The 25,723-nt window shown below is 41.9% G+C and overlaps 1 protein-coding gene and 1 pseudogene across 1 annotated transcript; both read left to right on the top strand.

The window, feature by feature from the left end:
- Nucleotides 1-529: 529 nt before the first annotated feature.
- LOC114434601 (fatty-acid amide hydrolase 1-like) lies at nucleotides 530-11,192 on the top strand (annotated as a pseudogene).
- A 1,204-nt stretch (nucleotides 11,193-12,396) lies between these two features.
- On the top strand, nucleotides 12,397-20,637 carry LOC114435202 (vitamin D3 hydroxylase-associated protein-like). The gene is made up of 15 exons (XM_028404836.1): nucleotides 12,397-12,803; nucleotides 13,471-13,584; nucleotides 13,934-14,074; nucleotides 14,213-14,346; nucleotides 14,755-14,961; nucleotides 15,046-15,086; nucleotides 15,201-15,325; nucleotides 17,344-17,469; nucleotides 17,561-17,658; nucleotides 18,292-18,391; nucleotides 18,529-18,572; nucleotides 18,681-18,720; nucleotides 18,795-18,903; nucleotides 19,334-19,479; nucleotides 20,259-20,637. The coding sequence occupies exons 1-15, from the start codon at nucleotides 12,585-12,587 to the stop codon at nucleotides 20,379-20,381; spliced, it is 1,767 nt and encodes a 588-aa protein (XP_028260637.1). The 5' UTR covers nucleotides 12,397-12,584; the 3' UTR covers nucleotides 20,382-20,637.
- The last annotated feature ends 5,086 nt before the right edge of the window (nucleotides 20,638-25,723 follow it).

The following is a 25,723-nucleotide window of genomic DNA, read 5'->3' as shown; positions in this document are numbered from 1 at the left end:
GCAGTCATACAGTAAACAGCTCCATGCAAAATGTCATTTCATCAACATTTCATTAAAGTGGATGGCTTGAAAACCTTAACTTGTGTCACAAGTTTGTCAATGATTCTTGTAAACCGGTCCTTCCATATAAGATTAAGATGAGATAAGACTTACTCTGTAACTTTTATTACATGTGGAACAGAATCAGCAATGCACATTAAATTTGCTTTTGGCCTGCCTACATGCATTACAATACAATACAATATTCCAAGTGTTACTCCCTGTTAAATCACTTTCTGTACATAGAGATAGATAAATATGGAGAAAAGCTTTATTAATCGCCTACAGAGGTTTCCTTGGGGACGTTTAGGTTGTTTACACATTGTTGTCACTGGAAGAAAACATTTTAAACCCTTTAAAATAATGTTTCATTCATGCTTATTATGACCACTGGTTCTTGGTTTTCAGGTAATGTTACAATGGGAGCTGAAATCTCGCGATATTTAGGAGACCAAGCGACGTTATAAATGAATCTGAGGCGGCAGGTAGGTAAAGTAAACCTGTGCAGCTCAGTGCTCTGTGTGTTTACCGTCGAGGGAAGGAGTGCAGAGATAAAACGCTGCAAACTACAGCTACATTTTGACTTTACATCTCCAACTCTTGGTCATTGCGTCAACAACAAGGCGTGTTAGCTTGAGTTAGCTGACATTACTCCTGTTTAGAGCGGTAGGACAAACCATGGAGAATGTAACACAGTTTCTACGCGGAGTGGAGGTGGACCACCGGAGAGCAGCAGCCCTGCTGACTGGTGCTGTCTGTGGTGTCGGAGCTCTGGTGGTCCTGGTGCGGAAGGTCAACAGCCGCATGGAGACGAAGGAGAAGATCCAAAGAGCCAGAAACCGGAGGACGGAGAGCCTGCAGCGGGCAGAGCAGACGCTCCTCCGGTACCAGCAGTCGGTGAGCCTTAAAGGACCGGAGTCTGTAGAAAGCAGAGTTAAACGCTTACTTTGACTTTGACTTTTAATTCAAGCCTATGAAGTTTTGACCTGCATGTCAACTCAATAATCAACTGAGAGTCAACTGGCTATCTGAGCTCTGTCTCTTCAAATAGGTTCAGCAAAATCCAAAGGACACAGCCAAAAAAATGACTGGTTGCCAATGTCTTAACTCGGGAACTGTTTATTTTCTATTATATTACATCATTGAGTTAGCATTACAGTTTGGTGCCTTAATGGGCTCTTATTTGTAATTTTTCACAGTAAGGAAAAACTTTTAATGCCTCTGAATTACATCTACCTCCCTGCTCACCTTTCACCGTGGCAAGTCAACCTATGTTCATGTGAGCATGTTTATATTTGTGCCACACAAGCTTCAAGCCTTTAGTAGGGTTAATGTGCCAGTATCATAAGTTTTTGTTTGCTTATTATTCTCTACTTTTGGCAACTAAAACTGATCATGAGTTTCTGGGAGGGTGCACTTGAGGCTCTGGCACAGCACACTGTAAATTTGCACTTGAACTCACAGTTGATTATACTGTAACCCTGTAATTTATGTAAACATAAAAATGTCTTGGCTCTAGAGCAACGTCTTTAATGTTGAAGTAATTCTTTGTGTCATCTTGTAGCATCCATCCACCAAGGCTGCTCTCATCTTGTCGCTGTCTCTCTCCGAGTTGACAAAGCAACTGCAGGACGGCTCTCTGAACCCTGAGGAGGTGTTGTACTCCTACATGGAAAAGGTCCAGTATGGCAGCTCCTCCCTAACAAACTAATCCTGAAAGTTTGAGATTAATCGCATGTTGTTAATTTTTTGTAGGTATGACTTTTAGGGAACATGAAATGATTAGGGATGTCCCGATCAGGTTTTTTTGCCCTCGAGTCCGAGTCTGAGTCATTTGATTTTGAGTATCTGCCGATACCGAGTTCCGATCCGATACTTTCTATAAAGGCACTCATTGCGGCAAAACCTGTGTATGTTTGTGTGTGTAGGCCTGTCACGATAACAGATTTTGCTGGGCGATTAATTGCCAAGAGAAATTATTGCGATAAGCGATAATATTGTCAAATCAATGTTCAACTAACATAATGATAATGACATATAATGCAAGTACACCCTTTCAAAGATCAATAAACTTTAATTTCTAAAGAACATTTAACATTGGAAAGGCCCCCAATTATCAACACTATTAGTATTATTATTGTTATTATTAATGATATTAATATTATTATTATGAGTAGTGGTAGGCCTATTACCATGGCTTATCTGAGCATAGTCAATGGAGTTAAGTCAAACCAACTAGCAGGTCATGAGCAGAGAGCCAAACAACACGCACTCTACCTGCTGCTGGGAGTGGGCTAACCTGTATGCACATGTGTTTGTGTGCGCACGCGTTTGCGTGTGTGTATGCGCATCAGCGAATTTTAAAAACGCCACCATGTAGACAGAAACACATAAAATAGCAGAGATGGCACAAGAGGACTAGAATGGGCGGCGCTGCAGCGAGTGCCGCCAGTGAGAAGGCAGAGAACTTCACTCGTACAACGCGGACTCTCTCTGATGGCACGTTATTCATAAGCATGTTTAAGTCTTGTGGTGAATTGTGTCGAAGTGTTGAAACGGTGTTGAGCAGCTTCACAGCTCTCTGTGTTGCTGTAACCAGCGTCCAAGCCCTGCAGCGCTGTGACGCACCGTGGCGACGCAGACAGCGAGCTGACTGTGGTCTGCTCAGAACATCCCGTAAACGTCACACAATGAGTGAAAAAATAAGAACTACCTGTTGATTTGACACATTTTAAGACAGAAGCCGCGGGCCATATTAAATCTGACGGCCGGACTTTACACACTTTATACGCTACGACGCACCGGAGTGACGCCTTTTGTCATCCAGCCTCTTTGGCAGCGGGAGGGAGAGAGAGAGAGAGAGAGGAAAACAAACAAGCGTGCAAATGTAATCACATGTGATGAAGTCTCTGGAGAGGCTGGTCCTGAAACACCTGCGTGCTGTTGTGGAACCATCGCTGGACCCCCTGCAGTTTGCTTACCAGCCCCGTATTGGAGTGGAGGACGCCATCATCTACCTGCTGCACAGAGCACACACCTACTTGGAGGAGGCAGGTAACACTGTTAGAATCATGTTCTTTGATTTTTCCAGTGCGTTTAACACCGTGCAGCCTGCCCTTTTGAAGAGGAAGCTCCTGGACATGCAGGTAGAGACCCCACTGGTCACCTGGATCACTAACTATCTTACAGGTCGACCACAATTTGTGAGGCTGAGGAACACCGTCTCGGACACGATAGTGAGCAGCACGGGGGCACCCCAGGGCACGGTACTGTCTCCATTCCTGTTCACACTCTATACATCGGACTTCAGACACTGCTCACAGTCCTGCCACCTGCAGAAGTTCTCGGATGATTCTGCCATTGTGGGCTGTACCAGCAGAGGTCGGGAGGCGGAGTATATGAGTGTGGTGGACAGCTTCGTGGAGTGGTGCGGACAGAACCACCTGCAGCTGAATGTCACAAAGACAAGAGAGCTGGTGGTGGACTTCAGGAAGCACCAGACACTCCCAAACCCGGTCAGCATCAAGGGTACCAACGTGGACATTGTGGACAGCTACAAATACCTGGGTGTCCACATTGACCACAAACTGGACTGGTCCACAAACGCAGAGGCAATATACAGGAAGGGACAGAGTCGCCTGTATCTACTGAGGAGACTCAGGTCCTTTAACGTCTGCCAGACCATGCTGCAGATGTTTTACCACTCGGTGGTCTCCAGCGTCATCTTCTACGCTGTAGTGTGCTGGGGCAGCAGGATGAAGATGGCCGACACCAACAGACTCAACAAGCTCATTAGGAAGGCTGGCTCGGTGCTGGGAGTGGAGCTGGAGTCTGTGGTGGAGGTGACAGATAGGAGGATACTGAGGAAACTCCTCAGTATTCGTAACAACACGTCTCACCCCCTGCACGACACACTGCTGTCCTACAGGAGCACATTCAGCGGTAGACTGAGACTACCGAGGAGCAGCACAGAACGCCACAGGAGGTCCTTCCTGCCAGTGGCCATCAGACTGTATAACTCCTCCCCTTTCTGTAGGGAGAAGCGCTAGATAATCATGTCAGGCATCACTGTCATTCCCTCCACTGGTCTATATTTATGTTTACTTAGCACCTTACATCTCCATATTTGTATCCATGTATCATATATTGTGCTCATACTGCGTACTGTACTCTTATTTTGGATTATAGTGACACTTATACTCTGATACTCTGTACTTAACTGCATTTAATGTAACTTGATACCTCTGGCACAAGAATTTCCTTCGGGATTAATAAAGTTTTATCTTATCTTATCTTATCTTATCTTATCTTATCTTAAACCATTTTTAACAGTCATGAACCAGGTCAGGGTTATGTCTTTGCTGCCCTCCTATCTGACTCTTCTCTCTTTACAACGCAAGAATTATGATTCCTCTTGTGGTGTGAGCTGCTATCTGGACCAGCCTGTGCAGGAGGACAGTGTGATTGTTCAAGTTCTGAAGAAACAAGGAGCCATTCCCTTTGTGAAAACCAACCTGCCTCAAGCTCTATTGAAGTAAATAATTAGTGAAGCTGTCTTACACTACTCAACATTCATTTGAATTAGCCTGATGCAAACCTGACACTGTGGGCCTGCAGTATGACAAAGGTTGTAAGTAGGACAACCCTCTGCCATCCCACACTATCCCACACTAGTGTAGTTGCTTAGTATTAGTTGCTAGAAGACTTCTGGAGGTTCCTCTGGAGGTGAAGGTGCTCTCATCGGTGGTGGAGGCTCCCTGCTTGGCATAGGTACAGACATAGGGGGAAGTATCCGTATTCCATCCTCATTCTGTGGGATCTGTGGTTTCAAGTCTACTGCAGGTCGACTAAGGTGAGCTCTCGTCACTTAGTTTAATGGTTTATTACACTTTTATCTTTCATGTTTACATCTTTTTATCTCTCCTGTGATGGCCAGTTCACGGGGTCTCAGGCCCATTTATCGTGGGCAAAAGTCAGGTAAGGAGACACAAAGTTTCCCAGTGGCGCATGCATAAATGCAGAGTTGCGTCATCCTTGCTAAATAGGTACATTCAAACCTGCAACACTTTGTCCACTATCCTGTTGAATCAGTGCTGTCATCTGCTGGACCCATGGCACGGGATGTGGACAGCCTCGCTCTGTGTATGCGGGCCCTTCTCTGTGATCACATGTTTTCATTGGACCCCACTGTTCCACCATTACCTTTCAATCTGCAGGTATGTCTTCCTCTACATTATTTAAATTTGCATGATTGTTTGTGTATAAAGTACTTTTAGTATGAATTAGAACATTTTGTGACATTGTGGAGAATGCACAAAGTGGCCACAACCCCAGCAAGCTGCATCGTTTGGGATTTGTTGTTGGTCCGCTAATTGTGTAAAACTCCACTGAGGCTTGCTGCACGTTTCCACCACAGGTGTGTTGTCAGGGGGAATGTACAATACTGTTATAGTAATGTGTCCATATGTAAGGTATAGGATATGGAACACACAATTCCAGTCAGGCTTCCGGAGCATGCATAGCACGGAGACAGCACTTATAAAAGTCTCAAATGACCTTCTGTTGGCAGCTGACTCTGGTCTGCACTCAATTTTAGTCCTCCTAGACCTCAGCGCCGCATTCGACACTGTGGATCACAATGTTTTAATCAGCCGTTTGAAGTACACTGTTGGAGTCAGTGAAGTGGCACTAGAATGGTTTACCTCATACCTGTCCAACAGGTCCTTTTCTCTGGGACTGGGTGACACATTCTGTGTCCGCCCCCCAGTCCAGTGGTGTGCCCCAGGGGTCCATACTGGGTCCTCTTCACTATCTACATGCTACCCCTCAGTGATATCCTGCACAGACACAAAAAAAAAATTCCACTGTTATGCCGATGACATTGGTCTAACAATATATGCACTGAGGCCCGCAACCTGGGTATCATCTTTGACTCTAAACTTTCCTGTGACACTCAAGTAACCAAGGTCGTTCAATCCTGTTTCGCACAGCTAAGGCAATTAAGAAAAATTAACCATTTCTCCCCCCACCTCTGTTTGAAACGGTCATACATGCATTCATTTCCTCGAGGCTAGACTGCTGTAATGCCCTATACTCTGGTATCGGTAAACATAACATTCACAGACTACAACTAGTACAAAATGCCGCTGCAAGGCTTCTAACTCATACCAGGAGAAGTGACCACATAACACCAGTTCTAGCTGCCCTTCACTGGCTCCCTGTGAGTTTTAGAATTGATTTTACTGATGGTTTTTAAAGCAATAAATGGCCTCACCCCCTCTTATATGCAGGACTTTTTAACCCCTCATGAGCCTGAACTCTGCCTGAGATCCTCTGGAAAGTTCCTCCTATCAGTCCCCAAATCCCGGCTAAAAATCTGGAACTCCCTGCCAGAGGAGTTTAATAAAGTGCTATATAAATAAAGTTGTTATTAATACCCAGCACCTACTCAATAAATCTTGCATAACAGCCTCACAGAGTAAAATGTCTCACAGAATAAAAATGTCTTGTTCTTAGATATATCAGAGCACCAAACCTCTGAGGATTGGTTACCTAGAAAATGATGGCTATGCACAGCCTTCTCCAAGCATGGCCCGTGGCGTCAGAGAAGTCAAAGCTCTGTTAGAGCAAGCAGGTCACACTGTAAGAACACACCAATCACAGCATATGATCACAGACACATACAATCTAAAATGTAGTATGAACATGTATTTTTGTCATTTGTGCCTTTTAGCTAGTGGCTTACCATCCTCCAAAGGTACCATATGCTATGTCTGAACTTGTGATGAAGGGCGTGTTAGCAGACGGAGCCACTACCCTGCTACAAAAACTGTGAGTTAAATTGTTGTTGTTACTATGCTACTAGCTGGAAACGTGTGTAAATCCATTTGACATGATATGACATGAAGAGAAGCTGAAGTCTTCTTTTAAGCACCACACTGAAATAGAAGTATTAAAGTATTAAATCATTTTTTAACTTAAGTATTTAAAGTAGTCGTAGTAGTAGTTTTTAAATGTACGCAAGTTTTAAAAGTACAAGTATGAAGTATTAATATGTTATGTAGTAAAGAAAGCAGTCCAAACTTCTGTATGTATAGTAGGGTTGGGCGGTATTAAGGTATTAAGGTATACCGGCGGGGCCCACAAGTAGCGACGGTATCATTTTTAATACCGTCAATAAAAAAAATGCAATCCGCTTATATAGAAGATAAGGATCAAATATTAAATATATTTTATTTGATGCTTTGTGTGGTTGAATCTTCAGTTTTACTTCATTAGTATAATGTATTTTACGTTTGGATACGTTTGATAAAGTTTATGAACATGACAAGACAGCGCGAAAGAGAGAGAGCGAGCCTGTGACCTGGTCCCTGCCGGCGCACAGCATGGCACGTTATTCACGTATACCGGGGTAAAATATGGAGGGCGTTTGACGGTATCAAAATTTGGATACCGCCCAACCCTAATGTATAGTGGTTCTGTCATCAGAAGCACAATCAGAATTCTTTTATTTATCCCTGAGGGGAAGTTCTTTTTGTTACAGGCAAGAATAAAAGATGGCATGAAAATGTCAGCAAACCGAGGGGCAGGGCGGGAACCAACTGAACAACAGCCTGTGAAGCAGCCTGATCCTCCAGTGACAAGCTAGCTCCACCCAACCTGCTTGAAGTCAGTTGCAGAGCGATACTGCTCTGGCAGTGGAGCTGCTCCAATGTGTCACTGGTTGGGGTTTGGCTTCAGCTTCTTAATTGATAAGTATGTATCCTAACAATGATCCCTTACTGGTTCTTTGTAGGGAGGGGGAGCCTCTGGACCCATGTCTCAGATCTCAGGTTGTTCCGTACTATTTGCCAAACTGGCTGAAGAAAACCCTCTCATTCCTCCTCAAGCCCCTGGTGAGTTCTCTTCTTCTGTGCATACTAAAAGAGGAGAAGCCTCCTGAGTATCACATTGATGTGAAAATGACCTCGGCAGTCATTTGATAAAACGGCATGTGTATACTGTTCTTCAATGAAACTGTTTTCTTTTGCAGTCTCCTCGTGGCGCTCCTGTCTTGAGCGCTCTTTGTGGAGTTGGGTGAGAGAGTATTCTTGCATTTGTTTGTTGTTCATTGTCCATACATTAAATACATTTAATGCACAATATGCCAGATTATGCTTAATCTTGCTCTCCCTGTTTTTGTTATTAGATCTGTTGCAAATCTGTGGAAGCAGCATGCTGCTGTTGAGGTACTGTTGTTTAATGATGCTAGCACATATGACTATATATATAACACATGTGACTGCATAATGGGAAAGTTAAATTATTTGTGTCTTCATTAGGACTACATTTACACTCAACAAAAATATAAACGCAACACTTTTGTTTTTGCTCCCATGTTTCATGAGATGGACTTGAAGATCTAAACTTCATTCCAGATACACAATATTACCATTCCTCTCAAACATTGTTCACAAATCTGTCTAAATGTGTGATAGTGAGCACTTCTGCTTTGCTGAGATAATCCATCCCACCTCACAGGTGTGCCACATCAAGATGCTGATCTGACATCATGATTAGTGCACAGGTGTACCTCAAACTGCCCACAATAAAAGGCCACCCTGAAATGTGCAGTTTTGTCTCACAGCAAAATGCCACAGATGCCACAAGCATTGAGGGAGCGTGCAATTGGCATGCTGACAGCAGGAATGTCAACCAGATCTGTTGCTCGTGCATTGAATGTTCATTTCTCCACCATAAGCCGTCTCCAAAGGCGTTTCAGAGAATATGGCAGTACATCCAACCGGCCTCACAACCGCAGACCACGAGTAACCACACCAGCCCAGGACCTCCACATCCAGCAGGTTCACCTCCGAGATCGTCTGAGACCAGTCACTCAGACAGCTGCTGAAACAATTGGTTTGCATAACCAAACAATTTCTGCACAAACTGTCAGAAACCGTCTCAGGGAAGCTCAACTGCATGCTCGTCGTCCTCATCGGGGTCTTAACCTGACTCCAGATCGTCGCCGTAACAGACTTGAGTGGGCAAATGCTCACATTCGATGGCGTCTAGCACGTTGGAGAGGTGTTCTCTTCACGGATGAATCTCGGTTTACATTGTTCAGGGCAGATGGCAGACAGCGTGTGTGGCGTCGTGTGGGTGAGCGCTTTGCTGATGTCAATGTTGTGGATCGAGTGGCCCATGGTGGTGGTGGGGTCATGGTATGGGCAGGGATCTGTTATGGACGAAGAACACAGGTGCATTTTATTGATGGCATTTTGAATGCACAGAGATACCGTGATGAGATCCTGAGGCCCATTGTTGTGCCATACATCCATGAACATCACCTCATGTTTCAGCAAGATAATGCACGGCCCCATGTTGCAAGGATCTGTACACAATTCTTGGAAGCTGAAAATGTCCCAGTTCTTGCATGGCCAGCATACTCACCGGACATGTCACCCATTGAACATGTTTGGGATGTGCTTGACCGGAGTATACGACAGCGTGCACCAGTTCCCACTAATATCCAGCAACTTCGCACAGCCATTGAAGAGGAGTGGACCAACATTCCACAGGCCACAATAGACAATCTGATAAACTCTATGCGAAGAAGATGTGTTGCACTGCATGAGGCAAATGGTGGTCACACCAGATACTGACTGGTTCTGAGTCCCCAGACCGCCAATAAAGCAGAAACAAAATGCACATTTCAGGGTGGCCTTTTATTGTGGGCAGTTTGAGGTACACCTGTGCACTAATCATGATGTCAGATCAGCATCTTGATGTGGCACACCTGTGAGGTGGGATGGATTATCTCAGCAAAGCAGAAGTGCTCACTATCACACATTTAGACAGATTTGTGAACAATGTTTGAGAGGAATGGTAATATTGTGTATCTGGAATGAAGTTTAGATCTTCAAGTCCATCTCATGAAACATGGGAGCAAAAACAAAAGTGTTGCGTTTATATTTTTGTTGAGTGTATGAGACGATAGAACACTGGAGGAGATGCAACATAGATGTCCTGCTGTGCCCTGCGATCGGACCAGCCTTCAACTTCCATTACTGTGGCAAACTTACCTGTACGGTATACTGATCAGTTCTGTCATGAAATGTTTGGAAGGATTTTGAGGGATGACAACAAAACATCCTGTCATGTCAGGAGTGTTAAAACTAAATATTTAGTACTTTATCCCACAACTGAAACATTAACTAGATATAACAGTTTGTGAACCTCTCTCTTAACAGTTGCTAAGTCCATGTATTCATGTTCTGTCCTTTCAGCTCTTGCCAGTGTCACGATGCTGTACAATCTCCTCACCTTTCCGGCTGGTATAGTTCCTGTTTCCACCGTGACTGCGGAGGATGAGGAGGAGATGAAGCACTACAAGGGCAATTATCAGGACATGTGGGACATGCTCTTCAAACAGGTTAGTAACACCAGTGAGTATCAACAGTGTAGGCAGACTTCCGGTGGTTGGAGGACTGACAAGGATATGTCTATAACATAACAGGACAGCTCTACTTCACAGCCATAATAATAAAATACTGAAGTTTCCACAAGGGGGCAGCAACAAGCTTTATGCTTAGCTACTGTAGATATACACACATCATAGTTATTAGACATACCAGCAGACACACAGTTTTTTTTATTTAATATACTGGGCTGCAACAAATAATTTTACTTAATTAATCAAATCATTTTGTGTAGATAAAATTATTTTTTCATTTTTATTTTTCAGACGGATCTTGAATGTTACTCCACTCACCTCTGTCTACATGGGGGCAGGCTGAATTAAATCATGTAGATGCATCAGTAGTGGTCACTTTACATGTGTTTGTGCTCTGCATTGTATTGTTTCAATGTGTCTTTTAGTGCCTTTCATAACACAGCAGTTCCATCTTTGGTCAGTAGGTGGAGGCATGAAACTGTGGTGGGGTTGGTTGTTGGCTATTGAGTGATTAGAGTTTGTGTTTGCGTTTAGGCTGTGTCTGGAGGCGAGGGTCTTCCTGTGGCAGTGCAGTGTGTCGCCTTGCCGTGGCAGGATGAACTATGTCTGCGCTTCATGAAGGAGGTGGAACAGCTGGTCAGACAGAGCAGATCATAAAGCCTACGACATTTCTCCATCCCATGGGTGGGTCAGGTTAGATTTATCAGCCTGGATACCTAAAAACAACTTTGATGTGAAAATTATAATGCCACCAAATAGGTGTAAAAAAAAAAACAAACAGAAATGTGTTGAAAGAGTGATAACGAAATCAATAATGTTTAGAGAAGAGTTTAATTTGTAGGATATTTAATAATTATTAAATTATGTGTTCTATAAATTTTAATGTGTTTAACATTGGATTCAGTTTATAATTAATGTTGTTCTTAATACATACAAATATGTTAATTGAAGAGTTTAAGAGGTGGCAAATGTTTTTTTTTTTCCTTTGCACTCCATTCTCTCATCTTATGGATGATAAACAAAGTGACTTTGTTTATCAGATTATCAGATATAAGAAAATCATTTCATTTTCACAGAAAAAAAGTTGCATGAACACAAACCTACACCATCAAGTTCCCTAAAGTTTTAGCAGAAGAGCTTAAGATGGTGGGGTTGTCCTAATAAGAGGACAGTGTAGAATCTCATTAGTGCAGCAGCAGTGATTCTTTGTCTGTGGGGGAAAAGGAAATGATGCATGTTAAAGAGTGTCAAATGACGTAACAAATGTCCACTTTAATATAAACATGTACAGAGCCCAAAGCAAAAAGCCTGGATTGTTATAATCAAAGTTGTGATACCAATCATCTCTAAAGATAGAAATAACCACAAATTCTGACAAACCTCTTTGCTCGTAGCAGTCGTAAAGTAAACAGCTCCATGCAAAATGTCATTTCATCAACATTTCATTAAAGTGGATGGCTTGAAAACCTTAACTTGTGTCACAAGTTTGTCAATGATTCTTGTAAACCGGTCCTTCCATATAAGATCAAGATGAGGAAAGACTTACTCTGTAACTTTTATTATATGTGGAACAGAATCAGCAATGCACATTAAATTTGCTTTTGGCCTGCCTACATGCATTACAATACAATACAATATTCCAAGTGTTACTCCCTGTTAAATCACTTTCTGTACATAGAGATAGATAAATATGGAGAAAAGCTTTATTAATCCCCTACAGAGGTTTCCTTGGGGACATTTAGGTTGTTTACACATTGTTGTCACTGGAAGAAAACATTTTAAACCCTTTAAAATAATGTTTCATTCATGCTTATTATGACCACTGGTTCTTGGTTTTCAGGTAATGTTACAATGGGAGCTGAAATCTCGCGATATTTAGGAGACCAAGCGACGTTATAAATGAATCTGAGGCGGCAGGTAGGTAAAGTAAACCTGTGCAGCTCAGTGCTCTGTGTGTTTACCGTCGAGGGAAGGAGTGCAGAGATAAAACGCTGCAAACTACAGCTACATTTTGACTTTACATCTCCAACTCTTGGTCATTGCGTCAACAACAAGGCGTGTTAGCTTGAGTTAGCTGACATTACTCCTGTTTAGAGCGGTAGGACAAACCATGGAGAATGTAACACAGTTTCTACGCGGAGTGGAGGTGGACCACCGGAGAGCAGCAGCCCTGCTGACTGGTGCTGTCTGTGGTGTCGGAGCTCTGGTGGTCCTGGTGCGGAAGGTCAACAGCCGCATGGAGACGAAGGAGAAGATCCAAAGAGCCAGAAACCGGAGGACGGAGAGCCTGCAGCGGGCAGAGCAGACGCTCCTCCGGTACCAGCAGTCGGTGAGCCTTAAAGGACCGGAGTCTGTAGAAAGCAGAGTTAAACGCTTACTTTGACTTTGACTTTTAATTCAAGCCTATGAAGTTTTGACCTGCATGTCAACTCAATAATCAACTGAGAGTCAACTGGCTATCTGAGCTCTGTCTCTTCAAATAGGTTCAGCAAAATCCAAAGGACACAGCCAAAAAAATGACTGGTTGCCAATGTCTCAACTCAGGAACTCTTTATTTTCTATTACATTACATCATTGAGTTAGCATTACAGTTTGGTGCCTTAATGGGCTCTTATTTGTAATTTTTCACAGTAAGGAAAAACTTTTAATGCCTCTGAATTACATCTACCTCCCTGCTCACCTTTCACCGTGGCAAGTCAACCTATGTTCATGTGAGCATGTTTATATTTGTGCCACACAAGCTTCAAGCCTTTAGTAGGGTTAATGTGCCAGTATCATAAGTTTTTGTTTGCTTATTATTTTCTACGTTTGGCAACTAAAACTGATCATGAGTTTCTGGGAGGGTGCACTTGAGGCTCTGGCACAGCACACTGTAAATTTGCACATGAACTCACAGTTGATTATACTGTAACCCTGTAATTTATGTAAACATAAAAATGTCTTGGCTCTAAAGCAACGTCTTTAATTTTGAAGTAATTCTTTGTGTCATCTTGTAGCATCCATCTACCAAGGCTGCTCTCATCTTGTCGCTGTCTCTCTCCGAGTTGACAAAGCAACTGCAGGACGGCTCTCTGAACCCTGAGGAGGTGTTGTACTCCTACATGGAAAAGGTCCAGTATGGCAGATCCTCCCTAACAAACTAATCCTGAAAGCTACAGATTAATCTCATGTTGTTAATTTTTTGCAGGTATGACTTTTAGGGAACATGTAATGATTAATGTAAAAGAAAACATGATAAAGTAAATGTTTTCTTTGTAATTGTGTATCTTTCGAAATAAACATTAACTAACATTTTTCATTATATATGCACAGTCCTACATTAAAGTCTCTAGCCCCAAAGTATATTCCCATACTGTGGAAACATGTGTCTATCTCCTGTTTTCTCTTTTTATGCTTGTCCAAACTGGTTTCAAAGTGTAAAAATGATCCTGATTTCGTGGCGTTTGTTCTTGTCAACAGACTCTGGCTGTTCACAAAAATGTGAACTGCTGTACAACCATTCTGCTGGAAAGTTTTCAGCAGCTGGAAACTATTGGTTCCAACAAGGAAGGGCTGCTGTATGGAGTCCCAGTTAGCATCAAAGACAATGTAGCATATAAGGTAATTGTGATTGTGTGATAGCTGGCAGGCATTCCAAGTTGTTGTTGTCTTGTGAAACCAGTTTTAACAGTCATGAACCAGGTCAGGGTTATGTCTTTGCTGCCCTCCTATCTGACTCTTCTTTCTTTACAACGCAAGAATTATGATTCCTCTTGTGGTGTGAGCTGCTATCTGGACCAGCCTGTGCAGGAGGACAGTGTGATTGTTCAAGTTCTGAAGAAACAAGGAGCCATTCCCTTTGTGAAAACCAACCTGCCCCAAGCTCTATTGAAGTAAATAATTAGTGAAGCTGTCTTACACTACTCAACATTCATTTGAATTAGCCTGATGCAAACCTGACACTGTGGGCCTGCAGTATGACAAAGGTTGTAAGTAGGACAACCCTCTGCCATCCCACACTAGTGTAGTTGCTTAGTATAACTAGACTTCAGAATACATCACATCCATTAATCTGTCCTGAAGCTTTTATTTGGTTCTAAGTGGAAAAACTTGTTCTGCAAACTATGGCATGTCTAGTCTGAACCATCTCTTTAACCATTCTCATTTGTTTTCCGCTTTTATGACAAACTGTTTGAATTTGAATACGTCTGGTTTAATGCTAATATTCGTACAGTGTAGTTCTTACACATGTGAATGCTGGTCTGCATGTTGCTTACCTTCTTCTCTTGCCTCATCTCAAGTTATGACTGCAGCAACCCCATCTATGGGCAGACCAAGAATCCCCATAATCCTCAGAAGACTTCTGGAGGTTCCTCTGGAGGTGAAGGTGCTCTCATCGGTGGTGGAGGCTCCCTGCTTGGCATAGGTACAGACATAGGGGGAAGTATCCGTATTCCATCCTCATTCTGTGGGATCTGTGGTTTCAAGTCTACTGCAGGTCGACTAAGGTGAGCTCTCGTCACTTAGTTTAATGGTTTATTACACTTTTATCTTTCATGTTTACATCTTTTTATCTCTCCTGTGATGGCCAGTTCACGGGGTCTCAGGCCCATTTATCGAGGGCAAAAGTCAGGTAAGGAGACACAAAGTTTCCCAGTGGCGCATGCATAAATGCGGAGTTGCGTCATCCTTGCTAAATAGGTACATTCAAACCTGCAACACTTTGTCCACTATCCTGTTGAATCAGTGCTGTCATCTGCTGGACCCATGGCGCGGGATGTGGACAGCCTCGCTCTGTGTATGCAGGCCCTTCTCTGTGATCACATGTTTTCATTGGACCCCACTGTTCCACCATTACCTTTCAATCTGCAGGTATGTCTTCCTCTACATTATTTAAATTTGCATGATTGTTTGAACACTGAACATTTAAGAACTACTTTTAGTATGAATTAGAACATTTGTTGACATTGTAGAGAATGCACAAAGTGGCCACAACCCCAGCAAGCTGCATCGTTTGAGATTTGTTGTTGGTCCACTAATTGTGTAAAACTCCACTGAGCTGCACGTTTCCACCACAGGTGTGTTATCAGGGGGAATGTACAATACTGTTATAGTAATGTGTCCATATGTAAGGTATAGGATATGGAACACACAATTCCACTCAGGCTTCCGGAGCATGCATAGCACGGAGACAGCACTTATAAAAGTCTCAAATGACCTTCTGTTGGCAGCTGACTCTGGTCTGCACTCAATTTTAATCCTCCTAGACCTCAGCGCCGCATTCGACACTGTGGATCACAATGTTTTAATCAGCCGTTTGAAGTACACTGTTGGAGTCAGTGAAGTGGCACTAGAATGGTTTACCTCATACCTGTCCAACAGGTCCTTTTCTCTGGGACTGGGTGACACATTCTGTGTCCGCCCCCCAGTCCAGTGGTGTGCCCCAGGGGTCCATACTGGGTCCTCTTCTCTTCACTATCTACATGCTACCCCTCAGTGATATCCTGCGCAGACACAATATTAATTTCCACTGTTATGCCGACAACATTTAACTCTATATACCACTCACACCCGGTAGCTCTGATGTCTCACATATCTTGTCCTGTTTAACAAAATTAAGAACTGGATGTCCAGCAATTTCTTACATTTAAATGTTGCTAAATCAGAAATTATCATCATTACACCTTTCACCCCCAACTCCAGTTATGTTGCCCACCTCTCCACCTGTCTTGGCACCTGGTCTAACAATATATGCACTGAGGCCCGCAACCTGGGTATCATCTTTGACTCTAAACTTTCCTGTGACACTCAAGTAACCAAGGTCGTTCAATCCTGTTTCGCACAGCTAAGGCAAATAAGAAAAATTCGACCATTCCTCCCCCCACCTCTGTTCGAAACGGTCATACATGCATTTATTTCCTCCAGGCTAGACTACTGTAATGCCCTATACTCTGTTATCGGTAAACATAACATTCACACACTACAACTAATACAAAATGCCGCTGCAAGGCTTCTAACTCATACCAGGAGAAGTGACCACATAACACCAGTTCTAGCTGCCCTTCACTGGCTCCCTGTGAGTTTTAGAATTGATTTTAAGATTTTACTGATGGTTTTTAAAGCAATAAATGGCCTCACTCCCTCTTATACCTTAGACCTTTTAACCCCTCATGAGCCTGAACTCTGCCTGAGATCCTCCTATCAGTCCCCAAATCCCGGCTAATCACAAAGGGTGACCGCACATTTGCTGTCTATGCGCCCAAAATCTGGAACTCCCTGCCAGAGGATATCAGGCGAGCAAACTCAGTGTCTTCTTTTAAATCTCTTCTTAAAACTCACTTTTATCGCTTAGCGTTTTCCTAAACCGGTTTATTTATCTATTCATTCATTGTTAATGTATTTTATTATTGTTGTATTGCTTAATGCTTTTACCCTGGTTTTATCTTATGGGACTATTTTTATTTTATTCTACTACTTATTCTACTACTAAAATTTTTAATTGTTTTTATGTTTTATTGACTTACCTTGTGCAATTCCTGTTTAATTTTATGAATTTCACTGGATGGTATTTTAACCACTCACTGTTGTTCCTGTTTTGATTTTATTGTACAGCACTTTGAAACTGTGTGTTTAAAAAAGTGCTATATAAATAAAGTTATTATTATCATCCATGTTTGTACCACGTTTTAGCATCAAAACTGTCAAAGTAAGTTTAATTGATGGACTCCTTAACAACAAAATTTTATTGGATTCTGTGTATATAAAATCTCTTCATGTTGAGTTAAACAAAGGGCTTCTTAATCTTTACTGACCAACACCTACTCAATAAATCTTGCATAACAGCCTCACAGAGTAAAATGTCTCACAGAATAAAAATGTCTTGTTCTTAGATATATCAGAGCACCAAACCTCTGAGGATTGGTTACCTAGAAAATGATGGCTATGCACAGCCTTCTCCAAGCATGGCCCGTGGCGTCAGAGAAGTCAAAGCTCTGCTAGAGCAAGCGGGTCACACTGTAAGAACACACCAATCACAGCATATGATCACAGACACAAACAATCTGATATGTAGTATGAACATGTATTTTTGTCATTTGTGCCTTTTAGATAGTGCCTTACCATCCTCCAAAGGTACCATATGCTATGTCTGAACTTGTGATAGGGGGCGTATTTGCAGACGGAGCCTTTTGTCTGCTACAAAAACTGTGAGTGGTTGTTTAAGTGAGTTAAATCATTGTTGTTACTATGCTATTAGCTGGAAAACGACTAAAAGTGTGTGTAAAATGCAAAGATGTATAAAGTACCAGAGACCTAGACTACAGATACTCTACCAAAAAAATGACATGAAGAGAAGCTGAAGTCTTTTTTTAAGCACCACACTGAAATAGAAGTATTAAAGTATCGATCATTTTTAACTTAACAATTTAAAGTAGTCTGTTTTAAAATGTATGCAAATATTAAAAGTACAAGTATGAAGTATTAATATGTTATGTAGTTAATAAAGAAAGCAGTCCAAACATCTATCTGTATAGTGGTTCTGTCATCAGAATCAGAATTCTTTTATTTATCCCTGAGGGGAAGTTCTTTTTGTTACAGACAAGAATAAAAGATGGCATGAAAATGTCAGCAAACCGCGGGAACCAACTGAACGACAGCCTGTGAGGCAGCCTGATCCTCCAGTGACAAGCTAGCTCCACCCAACCTGCTTGAAGTCAGTTGCAGAGCGATACTGCTCTGGCAGTGGAGCTGCTCCAATGTGTCACTGGTTGGGGTTTGGCTTCAGCTTCTTAATTGATAAGTATGTATCCTAACAATGATGCCTTACTGGTTCTTTGTAGGGAGGGGGAGCCTCTGGACCCATGTCTCAGATCTCAGGTTGTTCCGTACTATTTGCCAAACTGGCTGAAGAAAACCCTCTCATTCCTCCTCAAGCCCCTGGTGAGTTCTCTTCCCCTGTGCATACTAAAAGAGGAGAAGCCTCCTGAGTATCACATTGATGTGAAAATGACCTCGGCAGTCATTTGATAAAACAGCATGTGAATACTGTTCTTCAATGAAACTGTTTTCTTTTGCAGTCTCCTCGTGGCGCTCCTGTCTTGAGCGCTCTTTGTGGAGTTGGGTGAGAGAGTATTCTTGAATTTGTTTGTTGTTCTTTGTCCATACATTTAATTTCAAACACAATATGCCAGATTATGCTTAATCTTGCTCTCCCTGTTTTTGTTATTAGATCAGTTGCAAATCTGTGGAAGCAGCATGCTGCTGTTGAGGTACTGTTGTTTAATGATGCTAGCACACATGTGACTGCATAATGGGAAAGTTAAATTATTTGTGTCTTCATTAGGACTACCTTTATGAGACGATAGAACACTGGAGGAGATGCAACATAGATGTCCTGCTGTGCCCTGCGATCGGACCAGCCTTCAACTTCCATTACTGTGGCAAACTTATTTGTACGGTATACTGATCTGTTCTGTCATGAAATGTTTGGAGGATTTTGAGGGATGACAACAAAACATCCTGTCATGTCAGGAGTGTTAAAACTAAATATTAGGCTGGTATAGATCCCAAAGTATCCTCAGTAAGCTTTTTTAATTAAAATTTTCATACAATTCACGTCATTTCTAAAAGTGTTTTTTGTGCTACAGTTAAATGAAGATTAGCTTAATATGTGATAGATTTATTGATTTAATTCAATGAAATATGTGTCATCATAGAGACTTTTATGCTCTCTGTTTATGTGTCACAGAACGTTAAAGGCATTAACACACTGAACTGAAAATTACAGTCTTTATTCCCCACAACCAAAACATTAACTAGATATAACAGTTTGTGAACCATATGATACTAAGTCCATATATTATACTTTTTCTGTCCTTTCAGCTGTTGCCAGTGTCACGATGCTGTACAATCTCCTCACCTTTCCGGCTGGTGTAGTTCCTGTTTCCACCGTGACTGCGGAGGATGAGGAGGAGATGAAGCACTACAAGGGCAATTATCAGGACACGTGGGACATGCTCTTCAAACAGGTTAGTAACACCAGTGAGTATCAACAGTGTAGGCAGACTTCTGGTGGTTGGAGGACTGACAAGGATATGTCTATAACATAACAGGACAGCTCTACTTCACAGCCATAATAATAAAATACTGAAGTTTCCACAAGGGGACAGCAACAAGCTTTATGCTTAGCTACTGTAGATATACACACATCATAGTTATTAGACATACCAGCAGACACACTTAATGATTCAATGATTTTTTTTATTTAATATACTGGGCTGCAACAAATAATTTTACTAATTAATCAAATAATTTTGTGTAGATGATACTTTAAAATCCTTTTTATATTTATTTTTTAGACAGGTGTTGAATGGGGATTTCTTTTTTCCTTTTATCCATCAACAAAGAACAGAAAATATCTCAGATGTATTTGACAGAAACAGATTATTTCTGCATATGAGTAATTATTTTAAGTGATTGATGACATTTTTCAGGCAAACCTTTACTTTATACCCTTGATATGAGAAGTTGGATTCAACAGTCTTTCAAGATATTTATATTAAAAAACACATACAGGTACATAATGGTCAAATGTAACTCCACTCACCTCTGTCTACATGGGGGCAGGCTGAATTATTAGTAGTGGTCACTTTACATGTGTTTGTGCTCTGCATTGTATTGTTTCAATGTGTCTTTTAGTGCCTTTCATAACACAGCAGTTCCATCTTTGGTCAGTAGGTGGAGGCATGAAACTGTGGTGGGGTTGGTTGTTGGCTATTGAGTGATTAGAGTTTGTGTTTGCGTTTAGGCTGTGTCTGGAGGCGAGGGTCTTCCTGTGGCAGTGCAGTGTGTCGCCTTGCCGTGGCAGGATGAACTATGTCTGCGCTTCATGAAGGAGGTGGAACAGCTGGTCAGACAGAGCAGATCATAAAGCCTACGACATTCCTCCATCCCATGGGTGGGTCAGGTTAGATTTATCAGCCTGGATACCTAAAAACAACTTTGATGTGAAAATTATAATGCTACCAAATAGCTGTAAATAAAACAAACAGAAATGTGTTGAAGGAGTGATAATGAAATCAATATTGATCAGAGAAGAGTTTAATTTGTAGGATATTTAATAATTATTAAATTATTTGTTTCTCTGTTCTATAAATTTTTAATGTGTTTAACACTGGATTCAGTTTATAATTAATGTTGTTCTTAATACATACAAATATGTTAATTGAAGAGTTTAAGAGGTGTCAAATTGTTTTTTTCCTTTGCACTCCATTCTCTCATCTTATGGACGATAAACAAAGTGACTGTTATCAGATATAAGAAAATCATTTCACCAGTGCCATAATGGTAATATAGTATATATATTATGAAGAGTTTTTTTTTCTTTATTGCTTCTTAAACCTGGATAGTAAACCATTTTGTTGAATTAAATCCTTAATGACCTAACTTCATTTGAAGGTGTGCATTTTACCACTTCCTTCATCAGATGAGATCATTTTCCTCTTGTGAGTGAGTGTTGCACTGGTGCCATAACTGGAAACAGAAAAGAGATAACGCAGACTAATGACACATAGCGCCTCCATCTACAAGGCCAGTGCGCCATGTCGTCATATTGTGATTACCCTGTGCTATTGTAAATATGTGTTTCTGTTGGGTTTACATAAATTTACATATGTTTTCGAACTCTCCTGGGATGGGAAACCATTAGGAACAGCGTTGGTGTTTTCCATTACACTCTCCTATGTTTCCACGGCTGTCTCACTGAATGGAAATAGCCGTGTGCCTGCAGTAGAGGAAGGAGGGCACATTAGGCGAGGAGGAGAGCTGGAATTGAGAGGTTGTTCTTAGCATTATCTGCGGCACATAGAGAGAGAGAGTGTGGCTCTCGCTGTGCCACTCAGTCAGGGAGCATTAAGCTTTAAGAGGCAGTGAAGAGACTCAGGTCTTCAGAGGGAACTTGACATTGTTCATAAATCCCTCAGGATCTGAGACAGAAGTAATGACACACACACACACACGCTCCATCTTAAATTCAAATTGGTCTATTAAATACATTTACAATTTCACAGCCATATGTATTATACACATTAAAATCAATATCAAAGGTTATTTATATAATGGAACATTTTAGAAACATCACAAATGATCAATGTCCACAGAATAGGCCAGAGAAATATCTGATCTAATATAGAGGTAAACTATAACAAATCACTGTTTTTTTTCATTCAATCATTTTAAACTTTAGGTAAACATTTGTGAAATTTTAAAACCATGCACTATAAAAGTTAAATGACTTGTGAGCCGCCTCACTGTCACACTGTCTCAGGACTCAGTGTGACAATTAAACAGAACACAGTGCTTCTTACTGTTATTGATTAAACTAAATATTTTCTTCTGTGGCACAATGTGTCCTTAGGAACATGCCTAACATCACCAAAAATGCATTAAAGACCAGAGGGCAGTGAGCTATGTTGGAACTGTTATCAGAAGAAGGACATACTACATATTTAAAACTATGAAGAGCGGCTGTGTGCATATATAACATGTGCTTAAGTGAAAAGACAATTAATGATCAATGAGATTGATAAAGACAACCAGCTTTAAAATATGAAACTATTTTAATGTCATCATTATACGTCATGTGAAAATGGCTTTGCACCAAAATTATTTGTATTTTATTTTTGGTTTGGTCTGGGAGGATTCCCTATTTGAGTCTATTAGGATGGTGGCTGCTTTTAAATATGTTGTCCTCAACACCAAACTTCTGACTTGAAATTGGCCGACCCGTTTGAACCACGGATTCACTACAACAAGGAAATAAAGGACGCATTTCTCTGCTGGGTTTAAAGTGTACTTTAAAGTGTGGGGTCTTGTTGTTGTGCTTTGACTGAAGGATCTTCAAACACTGCTTTGTAAAATGGTCTTTGAGGATTAGGCACATCAGAGAATTGTGCAGAAGACTTGGAAAAAATTAGAACTCTGTTTTCATCACTGCTAATGGAAGCTGGAGACAATAAATATCTGCTGCAGCATCTTTTGGCCTGGGAATAAGTTTCACCTTTATTCCTGAGCACAGAAGCCAAATGTTAGTAGTTGTCGGATGTGAAAGGGTCTGTTCATCGGCTGCTGAAAAGCATCTTTCTGTATATTTACGAGAACTTTACTGTCATTGCCTGAGAGAGCAAAACTTTGAAAACTATTGTACAAAAAATACCATCCATGTGGTTTTTCTGATGGTGCAGAATAAATAATACTGATACAGGATTGGAAGACTGAACTTACAAAAGAAAGTGAGTGAAAACAGACTTGTTGTAATTTAAAACATCCAGCAGTCCTGGCAGGCCGAGATGTTCTTCTCATGTAACGTCTCATTGATAAGAGCAGCAAACACCTCATTTACAGGAACCTTAGGCTATACGATCAGGTACTTTAAAAGCCATCCAAACACATTCAGACCCTGCCTGTGTGCCAGCAAATAAAACACCTTGATATCACCCCAACTAAACTAGGATGATTCTGTCTTAATGTCCCATTTCAGGGACCAAGGAGCCCATAGTCTTTATGGCTCTGCAGAATTGCAGGTAGTAATGTCTGACACAGCGGGGCTCCTGCCTTTCAGATGATCAAAGTGACAAGTTTGCCCTGCAACCAGAGCCACTTACAGGCAGCATCAAGAAGCAGCAAGATTGGCAGCTTTTAGGTCTTTGGTCCATTTCATCAGCCGTTACTACCAGCAGAGGCGACATGCTGTGGCGGGAGGAGGGGAAGGCAGATTAACAGACAGCTGATACAGGTGTATAGGCGGTATCAAACAGCAGCTCTGTCAATACAGCAGCCTCCAAATTTCTTCAGATGGGGCTAGGATCCCCAAAGTATGCCCACAGATTTCACTATGACAGGATTAACTGGGAGCTCCATATGATTTTCTCAGATTCTGTGACTCAACAATTCAGTGATCCACGTTCTATCGGCTTTAAATGCCCCTATCCCAAGTTTCAGAAGCTTACCCTTCGGACAAGGGACGCTCTTTTTCTCCTATGGTTCCGCTTTCCTTCTCTCTCTCTTTTTTTTCTGCTGCATTCAGTTGTTCATCATCCCCGCATCCTCTCCAGCTCTCCCATCCTTCCTTCTCTACACATCTGCAAGGTTTGAGTTTTCCTTTCTTCCCCTCAGCGCCTTGCTTGGCCCAAGGCCCTTATAGCCAAATTGGTTTACATTGGAGAGATAAATGCTCTGCAAATGCGCTTAAACACATACAGTAAAAAATGCAGACAGTGCGTGTCAGGATTATCACCCAAGTCAGGGGGAGAAAGGAGAGCGTCTCTGTAGCACAAAGCTGGGGAGCCAGAGTGAAGCCTGCAGATACAGTCCGTCTCATCCACTTCTCAGGAGAAAGAGAGGAGGATTTAGCATTTGCATGCTAGTCTGTAATTCCTGGCATTATATAACTTGTCGCCAACAATCAAACTCCTGTGGTATTGTGAAAGTATTGTTTCTCATGGGTGAGCAAAGTGTGGAGTTACACTTTGGGGGGGAAGGTGTCTGGTGCTGTCTGGTGGCAATCGGTCCAAGATGCCTGGCAGAGACCACCCTATAAGCCTGGGCAAGTGCAGCTGTTCTGCAACACCACCTTAGGCCCAGCAAGGAAACGTCAAAGTCCACACAAAATATTCAGCTTCAGGTGTGAAAGACTCAATTGAACATGTGACTGATGTAGAAAGTGCTGGTTCGAAAGTACCAAAGGCCTTAGAACACACACTGATGCAGCTGTTCACAATATCAATGTTTCAAATTGAAGAAGCTCTCAGACTTTATAATTGCTACAAGTTTTTTGTACGCCGTTCTGGACAACATATCTAAAGAATCAGGCAATTATAACACCATTTGATAATGTAATACCTATTTGATGCACCACATACATAGGAAAACTCAACTCAAGTTGCCATTACCAGAAAATGAGAATAGTAGGCACGTGTTTAAGGTGATTAAAAGGACAGGTCCTTGGTCATGTGAATTGGTGCATATAAAATCTCCTGTTAGACGCAGGACCTGTCCCTTGATTTGCTAAAAAATGGCAGAGAAACTTGTTGGTTGAGGTTTACTTGTAACATGTTTGATGTCGCAACAGGATATGTTGATACTTTCTGAACCTAACCAAGTTGTGAAGATTGTGTCACCCCACCTAACATCATTGAAGTCTTGGACCCATTCTGTACAACATGTCACCCAATGATTGGGTGACCCAATTTGTTATTTTTCATTAAGTTGTTGACTGTAGGAACAACATCGCCTACTGGAACATACACCGCTACCTCAGACGATCCTACAAGTGTACATGGAATTCTTCCTCATGTCTGAGTAGCTGTGCCATCAGAAGGTGAAGGAGACCTCCTTCAGTGAAGACGGGCAGGGATTAAACAAAGTGAATCCTAAAACAGCTTTCCTTCTTCTCACCTGCTGCTGCTGTCGTCCCCTGGGGGACACCAGGCTGAGGTCCCTGTTTGCCAGCGTTAGAGTAAAAACCCTGCACATGCTCTTCTATTTGGATTTGGAAGTAAAAAAAAAAAAAAACCAAGACCATAGTCAACCCCCCACCCCTCAAAACCTACGCCCCAAAGCCCCCTTTTTCTCATCCCCACGACCTCCTCCTCCCTCCACATCGACGCAGTCCCCCTCAGACCTCCCAACACAAAGCCCTAAGAGCAAGCTCCGCACAGAAATCATAGCACACCATTCAATCATTGTTTTTTCCCCTCTCTCACCCCTTTTATGGTCCCACTAAAGGTTTTAGCCGGGCAGAGAAGGAGGGCTGTCACTGAGGAAACCTTAGCCCATTGATGAAGTGACAGGAGCTGCCAGAATATGATCCTAATCCTGTTTCCAGCATTCTTTTAGCCTGCTGGCATCGCAATTCCTCCACACATTCTCTGAGCTGTCAACTAGGAAAATCCCTCTAATAGCGCATTGCCCAGATACACATCAAAGAGCTCCTGGAAACCTTCAGCGGCTTAGCTGCCATAGACACACTCAATGCACTTAACACACACACCGACACACCATTCCTATTAACTTATACCTATATTACATTCACAAACGCACAAAAACACAGATGTTAATGACAAATTGACCACACATGTAAGGAGTATGTCTGAAAACAACCCAAGGGTGTTGGTAAGAATAATGTTTCCGCTTCCAGAATTATTCTTATGTGCTGTAACCTGGCTCTAAACCCTTTTTACATCCCTTTCTCCAGTTAGAAAGCGATATCATCTT

This window comes from Parambassis ranga, chromosome 4 (assembly GCF_900634625.1).
Source record: "Parambassis ranga chromosome 4, fParRan2.1, whole genome shotgun sequence".
NCBI lineage: Eukaryota > Metazoa > Chordata > Actinopteri > Ambassidae > Parambassis > Parambassis ranga.
Note: the sequence above shows the minus strand (reverse complement) of the source record. Positions and strands in the feature narration are given on the sequence as shown.